This window comes from Oncorhynchus tshawytscha, linkage group LG17, assembly GCF_018296145.1.
Source record: "Oncorhynchus tshawytscha isolate Ot180627B linkage group LG17, Otsh_v2.0, whole genome shotgun sequence".
Lineage (NCBI taxonomy): Eukaryota > Metazoa > Chordata > Actinopteri > Salmoniformes > Salmonidae > Oncorhynchus > Oncorhynchus tshawytscha.
Genome location: NC_056445.1, coordinates 14,055,570 through 14,068,444, shown reverse-complemented (window position 1 = coordinate 14,068,444; position 12,875 = coordinate 14,055,570). Strand labels below are relative to the sequence as shown.

The following is a 12,875-nucleotide window of genomic DNA, read 5'->3' as shown; positions in this document are numbered from 1 at the left end:
AGGACATCTACTTTGTGCATGACACAAGTCATTTTTCCAACAATTGTTTACAGACAGATTATTTCACTTATAATTCACTGTATCACAATTCCAGTGGATCAGATGTTTACATACACTAAGTTGACTGTGCCTTTAAACAGCTTGGAAAATTCCAGAAAATGATGTCATGGCTTTAAAAGCTTCTGATAGGCTAACTGACATCATTTGAGTCAATTGGAGGTGTACCTATGGATGTATTACAAGGCCTACCTTCAAACTCAGTGCCTCTTTGCTTGACATCATGGGAAAATCAAAAGAAATCAGCCAAGACCTCAGAAAAACAATTGTAGACCTCCACAAGTCTGGTTCATCCTTAGGAGCAATTTCCAAACACCTGAAGGTACCACATTCATCTGTACAAACAATAATACGCAAGTATACACACCACGCAGCTGTCATACTGCTCAGGAAGGAGATGCATTCTGTCTCCTAGAGATGAACGTACATTGGGGCCGAATAGTGCAAATCAACCTCAGAACAACAGCAAAGGACATTTTGAAGATGCTGGAGGAAACAGGTACAAAAGTATCTATATCCACAGTAAAACTAATTCTACATCAACATAACCTGAAAGGCCGCTCAGCAAGAAAGAAGCCACTGCTCCAAAACTGCCATAAAAAAGCCAGACTACAGTTTGCAACTGCACATGGTGACAAAGATCAAACTTTTTATTTTGTGAAGTGCACCAGTCCCTCCTGCAGCAAAGCATCCCCACAACATGATGCTGCCACCCCCGCACTTCACGGTTGGGATGGTGTTCTTCTGACCCACTGGAATTGTGATACAGTGAGTTATAAGTTAAATAATCTGTCTGTAAACAATTGTTGGAAACATTACTTGTGTCATACACAAAGTAGATTTCCTAACCGACTTGCCAAAACTATAGTTTGTTAACAACACATTTGTGGAGGGTTTTAATGACTCCACCTAAGTGCATGTAAACTTCCGACTTCAACTGTATATACACTGCTCAAAAAAACACTAAAATAACACATCCTAGATCTGAATAAATGAAATATTCTTATTAAATACTTTTTTCTTTATATAGTTGAATGTGCTGACAACAAAATCACACAAATTATCAATGGAAATCAAATTTATCAACCCATGGAGGTCTGGATTTGGAGTCACACTCAAAATTAAAGTGGAAAACCACACTACAGGCTGATCCAACTTTGATGTAATGTCCTTAAAACAAGTCAAAATGAGGCTCAGTAGTGTGTGTGGCCTCCACGTGCCTGTATGACCTCCCTACAATGCCTGGGCATGCTCCTAATGTGATGGCGGATGGTCTCCTGAGGGATCTCCTTCCAGACCTGGACTAAAGCATCCACCAACTCCTGGACAGTCTGTGGTGCAACGTGGTGTTGGTGGATGGAGCGAGCGAGACATGATGACCCAGATGTGCTCAATTGGATTAAGGTCTGGGGAACGGGCGGGCCAGTCCATAGCATCAATGCCTTCCTCTTGCAGGAACTGCTGACACACTCCAGCCACATGGGGTCTAGCATTGTCTTGCATTAGGAGGAACCCAGGGCCAACCGCACCAGCATATGGTCTCACAAGGGGTCTGAGGATCTCATCTCGGTACCTAATGGCAGTCAGGCTACCTCTGGCGAGTACATGGAGGGCTGTGCGGCCCCCCAAAGAAATGCCACCCCACACCATGACTGACCCACCGCCAAACCGGTCATGCTGGAGGATGTTGCAGGCAGCAGAACGTTCTCCACGGCGTCTCCAGACTCTGTCCAGACTCTGTCACGTCTGTCACATGTGCTCCGTGTGAACCTGCTTTCATCTGTGAAGCCAATCTTGGTGTTCTCTGGCAAATGCCAATCGTCCTGCACGGTGTTGGGCTGTAAGCACAACCCCCACCTGTGGACGTCTGGCCCTCACACCACCCTCATGGAGTCTGTTTCTGACCGTTTGAGCAGACACATACACATTTGTGGCCTGCTGGAGGTCATTTTGCAGGGCTCTGGCAGTGCTCCTCCTGCTCCTCCTTGCACAAAGGTGGAGGTAGCGGCCCTGCTGCTGGGTTTTTGCCCTCCTACGGCCTCCTCCTCGTCTCCTGATGTACTGGCCTGTCTCCTGGTAGTGTCTCCATGCTCTGGACACTACGCTGACAGACACAGCAAACCTTCTTGCCATAGCTCGCATTGATGTGCCATCCTGGATGAGCTGCACTACCTGAGCCACTTATGTGGGTTGTAGACTCCGTCTCATGCTACCACTAGAGTGAAAGCACCACCAGCATTCAAAAGTGACCAAAACATCAGCCAGGAAGCATAGGAACTGAGAAGTGGTCTGTGGTCACCACCTGCAGAACCACTCCTTTATTGGGGGTGTCTTGCTAATTGCCTATCATTTCCACCTGTTGTCTATTCCATTTGCACAACAGCATGTGAAATGTATTGTCAATCAGTGTTGCTTCCTAAGTGGACAGTTTGATTTCACAGAAGTGTGATTGACTTGGAGTTATATTGTGTTGTTTAAGTGTTCCCTTTATTTTTTTGAGCAGTGTATATAGAGAGCGAGAGAAAAAGAGAGGGAGAGAGAGAGAGACAGAGAGAATAACACAACAACACGGTTGGAACACAGAACTACAATTTATGGCTTTGACCTTGGCTCTGGAGTGGGTGACTCCAACCGGAACCACTGTCCAAAGCTCTCATATATAATTCACCACAGGGCTGTTTAGGGCCCCTAGGGTGGAGTGATAGCCCGTGGAGGGTACGTACATGTACAGTCTCTCTGGTTCTTTGCCAGCTCGAACCCGGGCCGGCACTCGCAAGCCACGCCCCCCTTGGGGGTCTCCCTGCAGATGTGGGCGCAGCCGTGGTCCTTGTTCATGCAGTTCATTCCATCTGTGGAGGGAGAGAGACAGAGGGAGATGGAGGGAGAGAGGGAGGAAGAGAGACAGAGAGGGAGAGAGGGAGAGAGAGAGAAAGAGTGAAAGACAAATCATATTAGTGGTAGATGGGTCTGTAGACCTATAGTTGAGGACCAAAGGTCTTTGTAGGAGCCCTGCAAGGTTAATCAGATGACTGTCTGATTTGGATCATCCTACAGCCCCATGTGACAGAGGAAAATGAGCCATGCTAGAAAACATTGATGGGTAATGGTTGCAAAATTCTGGGATCTTTCAATACATTTTCTGGTTTTCCAGAAATCCTGGTTGGAGGGTTCTGGATGTCCTACTTATTCCCTCCTGATTCTGGGAGTCCTCCAACTGTGATTGCTGGAAAACCAGGGAATTTATTGAAAGTTCCCTGAATGTTGAAACCCTATTGATGGGTTCATAACCATGTCTGACTGATTGACTGATGGGTTACGAGCCTGGCAGACAACAGTTGGACTAGTGGGCTGATGGGAGAAGGGCTATTTAAACATCCTCATTCACAACAATGAAGGGGGTGAAGTTCCATCTCCAGCACAAACAGACTACAGAGAGTGATGTGCTGTGAGCTTTTTATGAGCAAAATAAATGTGTTAAACATTCCTGCCACAGCCTCCCATTCCATCCTCACTGGGGATAGCACAGAGGTGTCTGTCTGTCTGTCTGTCTGTCTGTCTGTCTGTCTGTCTGTCTGTCTGTCTGTCTGTCTGTCTGTGTGTGTGGACAAGAGACAGGCGTGAGGGGGAGAGAGGGACGGGGGGCTTATCAAACGGAGGCCTTGGACCCCAATGTTTTCCTTCCCTAATTGCACAAAGCCGGTTTCATGCTCTCTGACTTCCTGGCTGAGTGCACTGAGGGTCAGGGGAACATTAAGGATAACACATTAAAGAGCTGCTCACAGACACATATTCAAAACGCACAAACGCACACACACACGCACGCACGCAAGCACACACACACGCACACACACACACACACACACAGTCAAGTCCCAGTCAGAGAGCATATGCCAAGATCAATTAAGCCAAGTGTTAATTTAATGGTTCGACACAATTCAACTCCCTCCTCCCCCCAGTCCTCCTCTCCTCTCCTCCCTCCACAGTTCAGTGGTGATCTGAGGTTCTTTCCTGTCAGTCCTTGTGGCTGTACATCCCACCCCCTTCTATCTTCCACCCGTTTGACTTCGGCCCCGGCCCATTGATTCACACAGCAGCAAGGCGCACTAATAACTTAAATGGTCCTGTATTTACATCTTCATTAGAGGGGAGAGATGAGGGGGGAGAACAGAAGAGACTTTGGGGGCCCGGACTCTCCAGAGAGGAGTGGAGCAGGAAAACGCAGCCAAATATATCATTAGGGTCCGGGAAGGGTCTGGAAAATTTACACAGAACGTTTGAGAATATTTTGGAATTTCTCCTCGTCGGGAGCAGGGATCAGATGATGAATGTTTTACGTGTGTGTGAGTGTGTGAGTGTGTGATGAGTGTAAGTATGAGTGTGGGCGAGCACGTCAAAGTTACTTAGACACCTAGATGTTCTTAAAATAAACTATATTTTTCATCAAAATAAAATCCCAAATGATCATTAAGGTGACATGTCGGGCAGAAGAAAAGAGAGATGGATGGAGAGAGAGGGAGTGCACTAAGAGGATGTAGAGAGAGGGAGTGCACTAAGAGGATGAAGAGAGAGGGAGTGCACTAAGAGGATGAAGAGAGAGGGAGTGCACTAAGAGGATGTAGAGAGAGGGAGTGCACTAAGAGGATGTAGAGAGAGGGAGTGCACTAAGAGGATGAAGAGAGAGGGAGTGCACTAAGAGGATGCACTAAGAGGATGAGAGAGAGTGCACTAAGAGGATGTAGAGAGAGGGAGTGCACTAAGAGGATGTAGAGAGAGGGAGTGCACTAAGAGGATGTAGAGAGAGGGAGTGCACTAAGAGGATGTAGAGAGAGGGAGTGCACTAAGAGGATGTAGAGAGAGGGAGTGCACTAAGAGGATGTAGAGAGAGGGAGTGCACTAAGAGGATGAAGAGAGAGGGAGTGCACTAAGAGGATGAAGAGAGAGGGAGTGCACTAAGAGGATGAAGAGAGAGGCACTAAGAGGATGCACTAAGAGGATGTAGAGAGAGGAGAGGGAGTGCACTAAGAGGATGAAGAGAGAGGGAGTGCACTAAGAGGATGAAGAGAGAGGGAGTGCACTAAGAGGATGAAGAGAGAGGGAGTGCACTAAGAGGATGAAGAGAGAGGGAGTACACTAAGAGGATGAAGAGAGAGGGAGTGCACTAAGAGGATGTAGAGAGAGGGAGTGCACTAAGAGGATGAAGAGAGAGGGAGTGCACTAAGAGGATGAAGAGAGAGTGCACTAAGAGGATGAAGCACTAAGAGGATGAAGAGAGAGGGAGTGCACTAAGAGGATGAAGAGAGAGGGAGTGCACTAAGAGGATGAAGAGAGAGGGAGTGCACTAAGAGGATGAAGAGAGAGGGAGTGCACTAAGAGGATGAAGAGAGAGGGGGAGTGAGTCCTCCTCTAAAGCAAACATCCCTGGGACTTCAACACCCACGGAATGCAGTCTCTCACAAGGGACGTTTACCAAGACAAAACCACCGTCCCCCGTCCTCCCCCAGACACCCCCTCCACTACATACTGGTCCTCTCCAAAACCCTCAAAGAGCACTGGGCAGCCCTTTCTGGATTTCTCTTTGTGGTGTGGTGAGAGTAACAGTCCCTGGGGGCCCTTCATGTGCCTCATTAGGGGTCCAAAGTATCTCCTTGGATAGGGGTGCTAGGAGTCCCCTTTACAGACAAGTCTAACACTACCATCCTAAAGCATCTCCTTTCTAAAGACTCAATCTGAAAGATTCCCAACTCATCCAAGGTGTTCAGGCAACGCTGTGGAAAAATGGAACAAATAAATGCTACATTTTCATATATGTGGAGTGAAATGTAAAGTTACACTTGTTCCTGTACAATCAATGTATTTTGGTTTATACAAGTGCATACATTTCACATTTGAGTTATTCTTTAAACGCACTGAAAATAAACTCGGATCGGATAGGTTAGGAAACGTTTCCGTGTGGAAAAGTAATATCGGTGGCCACCTCAACCCACAGCCCTCACAACACAGCAACACAACACAACACAACACAACACAACACAACAACACAACACAACACAACAACACAACACAACACAACAACACAACACAACACAACACAACACAACACAACACAACACAACAACACAACACAACACAACAACACAACACAACACAACAACACAACACAACACAACACAACACAACAACACAACAGTTGACAAGATATACGCTGTAGCTGTTTTAAAAAACGAAATTCAGAAGAAAGAAGTGTGTACAACTTCATCTATAGTCAATTTAAACTTGGGTGAAGTCAAATAAAACTGGGAAAGGGAGAAGGTGGAGAGGGACCCCTAGACTCAGCACAATCTGTCCTGAAACAGCAAACAGAGCCGGGGGCCACCTGGGCCTTGAGCTCCACTGGCCTCTCTATAGGCTCAATGTGATGAGATGGCTGGCTGGAGGAAGGCCTGGGTGGGAGGCAACTGAAATGTTCAGTTATCAAACCTGAAGTCCCAACGTGACGGGCCGATAAACGTTCTACCCACAACACATGTCGAGCTCTGACAAACTCAGTTTGTGCTAAACGACAATGACAGATAGAGAGGGGGTGGGGGGAGGGAGGGAAGGAAGGAGAAAGAGAGACAGACAGAGAGGGGGGTGTGGGGGAGGGAGGGAAGGAAGGAGAAAGAGAGACAGACAGAGGGGGGTGGGGGGGGGGAGGGAGGGAAGGAGAAAAGGAGAGAGAGACAGACAGAGAGGGGGGTGTGGGGGAGGAGGGAGGGAAGGAGAAAGAGAGACAGATAGAGAGGGGGTGTGGGGAGGGAGGGAAGGAGAAAGAGAGAGACAGACAGAGAGGGGGTGGGGGGGGGGAGGGAGGAGAATATAGAGAGGGGGTGTGGGGAGGGAGGGAAGGAGAAAGAGAGACAGACAGAGGGGGGTGGGGGGAGGGAGGGAGGAAGAGAAAGAGAGAGGAGGGGGTGGGGGGAAAAGAGAGACAGATAGACAGAGGGGGGTGTGGGGGGAGGGAGGGAAGGAAGGAGAAAGAGAGACAGACAGAGAGGGGGTGTGGGGGAGGGAGGGAAGGAAGGAGAAAGAGAGACAGACAGAGAGGGGAGAGGGGGTGTGGGGGAGGGAGGAAGGAAGGAGAAAGAGAGACAGAGAGGGGGTGTGGGGGAGGGAGGGAAGGAAGGAGAAAGAGAGACAGACAGAGAGGGGGGTGTGGGGAGGGAAAGGAAGGAGAAAGAGAGACAGACAGAGAGGGGGAAGGAGAAAGAGAGACAGACAGTGGGGGGTGTGGGGAGGGAGGGAAGGAAGGAGAAAGAGAGACAGACAGAGAGGGGGTGGGGGAGGGAGGGAGGAGAAGACAGAGGGGGTGTGGGGGAGGGAAAGGAGGAGAAAGAGAGACAGACAGAGAGGGGGTGGGGGAGGGAGGGAGGGAAGGAAGGAGAAAGAGAGACAGACAGAGAGGGGGGTGGGGGGAGGGAGGGAGGAAGGAAAAGGAGAGGGGGTGTGGGGGGAGGGAGGGAAGAAGGAGAAAGAGAGACAGACAGAGAGGGGGTGTGGGGAGGGAGGGAAGGAGGAGAAAGAGAGACAGACAGAGAGGGGGGGGTGGGGGAGGAAGGAGGGAGACAGACAGAGAGGAGGGAGGGAAGGAAGGAGAAAGAGAGACAGATGTGGGGAGGGAGGGAAGGGGGAAAGAGAGACAGGGGGGAGGGAGGGAAGGAGAAAGAGAGACAGACAGAGAGGGGGGTGGGGGAGAGAAGGAGAAAGAGAGACAGATAGAGAGGGGGGTGTGGGGGAGGGAGGGAAGGAGAAAGAGAGACAGATAGAGAGGGGGTGGGGGGAGGGAGGGAAGGAGAAAGAGAGACAGATAGAGAGGGGTGTGGGGGGGAGGGAGGGAAGGAGAAAGAGAGACAGATAGAGAGGGGGGTGGGGGGGAGGGAGAGAAGGAGAAGGAGAAAGAGACAGACAGAGAGGGGGTGGGGGGAAGGAGAAAGAGGGAGAGAAGGAGAAAGAGAGACAGATAGAGAGGGGGGGTGTGGGGGAGGGAGGGAAGGAGAAAGAGAGACAGACAGAGAGGGAGGGAGAAAAGGGGATGAGATGAAAATGGTCTAGCGGAGACAGAGAAAAACAGACAGAGACAGACAGAGAGAGAGACACATCTCAGCGAGTGTGGAAGAGAAAAGAGTTTGAAGTGAAACGGTAAGGGTTGAGTTGAGAGCAGGGCTGACTGTTCCATTACAGCTCCCTGTCCTCATTGTTATGACTGGGGAGGTCAGTGGGTCCAGAGCTACTGAATCACTCAGTAGTGAAAGAGAGGAGAGGAGGTAGCAGTACTGTAGTGGTTGAGATGAGGTAGTAGTACTGTAGTGGAGGAGAGGAGGTAGTAGTACTGTAGTGGAGGAGAGGAGGTAGTGGTTCTGTAGTGGAGGAGAGGAGGTAGTAGTACTGTAGTGGAGGAGAGGAGGTAGTAGTACTGTAGTATAGGAGAGGAGGTAGTAGTACTGTAGTGGAGGAGAGGAGATAGTAGTACTGTAGTGGAGGAGAGGAGAGGAGGTAGTAGTACTGTAGTATAGGAGAGGAGAGGAGGTAGTAGTACTGTAGTGGAGGAGAGGAGATAGTAGTACTGTAGTGGAGGAGAGGAGGGTAGTAGTACTGTAGTGGAGGAGAGGAGGTAGTAGTACTGTAGTGGAGGAGAGGAGGTAGTAGTTCTGTAGTGGAGGAGAGGAGGTAGTAGTACTGTAGTGGAGGAGAGGAGGTAGTAGTACTGTAGTGGAGGAGAGGAGAGGAGAGTAGTAGTACTGTAGTGGAGGAGAGGAGAGGAGGTAGTAGTACTGTAGTGGAGGAGGGAGGTAGTAGTACTGTAGTGGAGGAGAGGAGGTAGTAGTACTGTATTAGGGGAGGAGAGGAGGTAGTAGTACTGTAGTAGGGGAGGAGAAGAGGTAGTAGTACTGTAGTGGTTTAGAGGAGAGAAGGGAGTAGTACTGTAGTGGTTTAGAGGAGAGGAGGGAGTAGTACTGTAGAAAACGAAAGGAGAGGAAGTTTTAGTACTGTAGTGGAGGAGAGGAGGTAGTAGTACTGTAGTGGTGGAGAGGAGAAGAGGTAGTAGTACTGTAGTGGAGGAGAGGAGAGGAGGTAGTACTGTAGTGGTTGAGAGGAGATAATAGTACTGTAGTGGAGGAGAGGAGGGTAGTAGTACTGTAGTATAGGAGAGGAGGTAGTAGTACTGTAGTGGAGGAGAGGAGGTAATAGTAGTGTAGTGGAGGAGGAGGTGGTAGTACTGTAGTGGAGGAGAGGAGGTAGCAGTACTGTAGTGGAGGAGAGGAGGTAGTAGTACTGTAGTGGAGGAGAGGAGAGGCGGTAGTAGTACTGTAGTGGAGGAGAGGAGGTAGTAGTACTGTAGTGGAGGAGAGGAGGTAGTAGTACTGTAGTGGTTGAGAGGAGATAATAGTACTGTAGTGGAGGAGAGGAGGTAGTAGTACTGTAGTATAGGAGAGGAGGTAGTAGAACTGTAGTGGAGGAGAGGAGGTAATAGTACTGTAGTAGAGGAGAGGAGAGGAGGTAGTAGTACTGTAGTGGAGGAGAGGAGAGGAGGTAGCAGTACTGTAGTGGAGGAGAGGAGGTAGTAGTTCTGTAGTGGAGGAGAGGAGGTAGTAGTACTGTAGTGGAGGAGAGGAGGTAGTAGTACTGTAGTGGAGGAGAGGAGAGGCGGTAGTAGTACTGTAGTGGAGGAGAGGAGGTAGTAGTACTGTAGTGGAGGAGAGGAGGTAGTAGTACTGTAGTGGTTGAGAGGAGATAATAGTACTGTAGTGGAGGAGAGGAGGTAGTAGTACTGTAGTATAGGAGAGGAGGTAGTAGAACTGTAGTGGAGGAGAGGAGGTAATAGTACTGTAGTAGAGGAGAGGAGAGGAGGTAGTAGTACTGTAGTGGAGGAGAGGAGAGGAGGTAGCAGTACTGTAGTGGAGGAGAGGAGGTAGTAGTTCTGTAGTGGAGGAGAGGAGGTAGTAGTACTGTAGTGGAGGAGAGGAGGTAGTAGTACTGTAGTGGAGGAGAGGAGGTAGTAGTACTGTAGTATAGGAGAGGAGGTAGTAGAACTGTAGTGGAGGAGAGGAGGTAATATTACTGTAGTAGAGGAGAGGAGAGGAGGTAGTAGTACTGTAGTGGAGGAGAGGAGGTAGTGGATCTGTAGTGGAGGAGAGGAGGTAGTAGTTCTGTAGTGGAGGAGAGGAGGTAGTAGTACTGTAGTGGAGGAGAGGAGGTAGTAGTACTGTAGTGGAGGAGAGGAGAGGAGATAGTAGTACTGTAGTGGAGGAGAGGAGATAGTAGTACTGTAGTGGAGGAAAGGAGAGGAGGTAGTGGTACTGTAGTGGAGGAGAGGATGTAGTAGTACTGTAGTGGTTGAGAGGAGATAGTAGTACTGTAGAGGAGGAGAGGAGGTAGTGGTACTGTAGTGGAGGAGAGGAGGTAGTGGTACTGTAGTGGAGGAGAGGAGAGGAGGTAGCAGTACTGTAGTTTGTCCAAATAAGACAGCACACCCAAACCTCCCCAGCCTCCAGCTGACCCAACCCTCTCCAGCCTCCAGCTGACCCAACCCTCCCAAGCCTCCAGCTGACCCTACCCTCTCCAGTCTTCAGCTGACCCAAACCTCCCCAGCCTCCAGCTGACCCAACCCTCCCCAGCCTCCAGCTGACCCTGCCCTACCCAGCCCCAGCCGACCCAAACCTCCCCAGCCTCCAGCTGACCCAACCCTCTCCAGCCTTCAGCTGACCCAACCCTTCCCAGCCCCAGCCGACCCAAACCTCCCCAGCCTCCAGCTGACCCAACCCTTCCCAGCCCCAGCTGACCCAAACTCCCCAGCCTCCAGCTGACCCAACCCTCTCCAGCCTTCAGCTGACCCAACCCTTCCCACCCCAGCCGACCCAACCCTCCCCAGCCTCCAGCTGACCCAACCCTTCCCAGCCCCAGCTGACCCTACCCTTCCCAGCCCCAGCTGACCCAAACTCCCCAGCCTCCACTCCTCTCTCTGGAGCTCTCAGGAGCCCAATGCCAGATACAAACATATCACAGCCCTGTTAATACAGCCTGGACAACCAGCAAGGGGGAGAGAGAGATGTTGAGAGAGTGGAGAGGGGAATGCAGGGGGAGAGAGAGATGTTGAGAGAGTGGAGAGGGGAATGCAGGGGGAGACAGAGATGTTGAGAGAGTGGAGAGGGGAATGCAGGGGGAGAAGAGATGTTGAGAGAGTGGAGAGGGGAATGCAGGGGGAGAGAGATGTTGAGAGAGTGGAGAGGGGAATGCAGGGGGAGAGAGATGAGAGAGTGGAGAGGGAATGCAGGGGAGAGAGAGATGTTGAGAGAGTGGAGAGGGGAATGCAGGGGGAGAGAGAGATGTTGAGAGAGTGGAGAGGGGAATGCAGGGGAGAGAGAGATGTTGAGAGAGTGGAGAGGGGAATGCAGGGGAGAGAGAGAGATGTTGAGAGAGTGGAGAGGGGAATGCAGGGGAGAGAGAGATGTTGAGAGAGTGGAGAGGGGAATGCAGGGGAGAGAGAGATGTTGAGAGGGGAATGCAGGGGGAGAGAGATGTTGAGAGAGTGGAGAGGGGAATGCAGGGGGAGAGAGAGATGTTGAGAGAGTGGAGAGGGGAATGCAGGGGGAGAGAGAGATGTTGAGAGAGAGGGAATGGAGAGGGAATGCAGGGGGGGGGAGAGAGAGATGTTGAGAGAGTGGAGAGGGGAATGCAGGGGAGAGAGAGATGTTGCAGGGGAGAGAGAGATGTTGAGAGGGGAGAGGGGAATGCAGGGGAGAGAGAGATGTTGAGAGAGTGGAGAGGGGAATGCAGGGGGAGAGAGAGATGTTGAGAGAGTGGAGAGGGGAATGCAGGGGAGAGAGAGATGTTGAGAGAGGGAGAGGGGAATGCAGGGGATGTTGAGAGAGAGATGTTGGGGGAGAGAGTGGAGAGGAGAGAATGCAGGGGAGAGAGATGTTGAGAGAGTGGAGAGGGGAATGCAGGGGGAGATGTTGAGAGATGTTGAGAGAATGGAGAGGGGAATGCAGGGGAGACAGAGATGTTGAGAGAGTGGAGAGGGGAATGCAGGGGGAGAGAGAGATGTTGAGAGAGTGGAGAGGGGAATGCAGGGGGAGAGAGAGATGTTGAGAGAGTGGAGAGGGGAATGCAGGGGAGACAGAGATGTTGAGAGAGTGGAGAGGGGAATGCAGGGGGAGAGAGAGATGTTGAGAGAGTGGAGAGGGGAATGCAGGGGAGAGAGAGATGTTGAGAGGGGAATGCAGGGGAGAGAGAGATGTTGAATGGAGAGGGGAATGCAGGGGAGAGAGAGATGTTGAGAGAGTGGAGAGGGAATGCAGGGGGGGGAGAGAGAGATGTTGAGAGAGTGGAGAGGGGAATGCAGGGGAGAGAGAGATGTTGAGAGTGGAGAGGGGAATGCAGGGGAGAGAGAGATGTTGAGAGAGTGGAGAGGGGAATGCAGGGGGAGAGAGAGATGTTGAGAGAGTGGAGAGGGGAATGCAGGGGGAGAGAGAGATGTTGAGAGAGTGGAGAGGGGAATGCAGGGGAGAGAGAGATGTTGAGAGAGTGGAGAGGGGAATGCAGGGGAGAGAGATGTTGAGAGAGTGGAGAGGGGAATGCAGGGGGAGAGAGAGATGTTGAGAGAGTGGAGAGGGGAATGCAGGGGAGAGAGAGATGTTGAGAGAGTGGAGAGAGGGAATGCAGGGGGAGAGAGAGATGTTGAGAGTGTGGCGAGGGGAATGCAGGGGGAGAGAGAGATGTTGAGAGAGTGGAGAGGGGAATGCAGGGGGAGAGAGATATGTTGAGAGAGTGGAGAGGGGAAT

The 12,875-nt window shown here is 50.7% G+C and overlaps 1 protein-coding gene across 5 annotated transcripts in view; it reads right to left on the bottom strand.

Moving 5' to 3' along the window:
* LOC112217173 (signal peptide, CUB domain, EGF-like 1) overlaps positions 1 to 12,875 on the bottom strand; it is a 144,642-nt gene that overhangs the window by 54,736 nt on the left and 77,031 nt on the right. For all 5 annotated transcript variants that reach the window (XM_042300216.1, XM_042300217.1, XM_042300218.1 and 2 more), the window contains exon 5: positions 2,781 to 2,906. In XM_042300216.1, the coding sequence (XP_042156150.1) occupies positions 2,781 to 2,906 (126 nt within the window). The remainder of the gene's footprint in view (positions 1 to 2,780; positions 2,907 to 12,875) is intronic.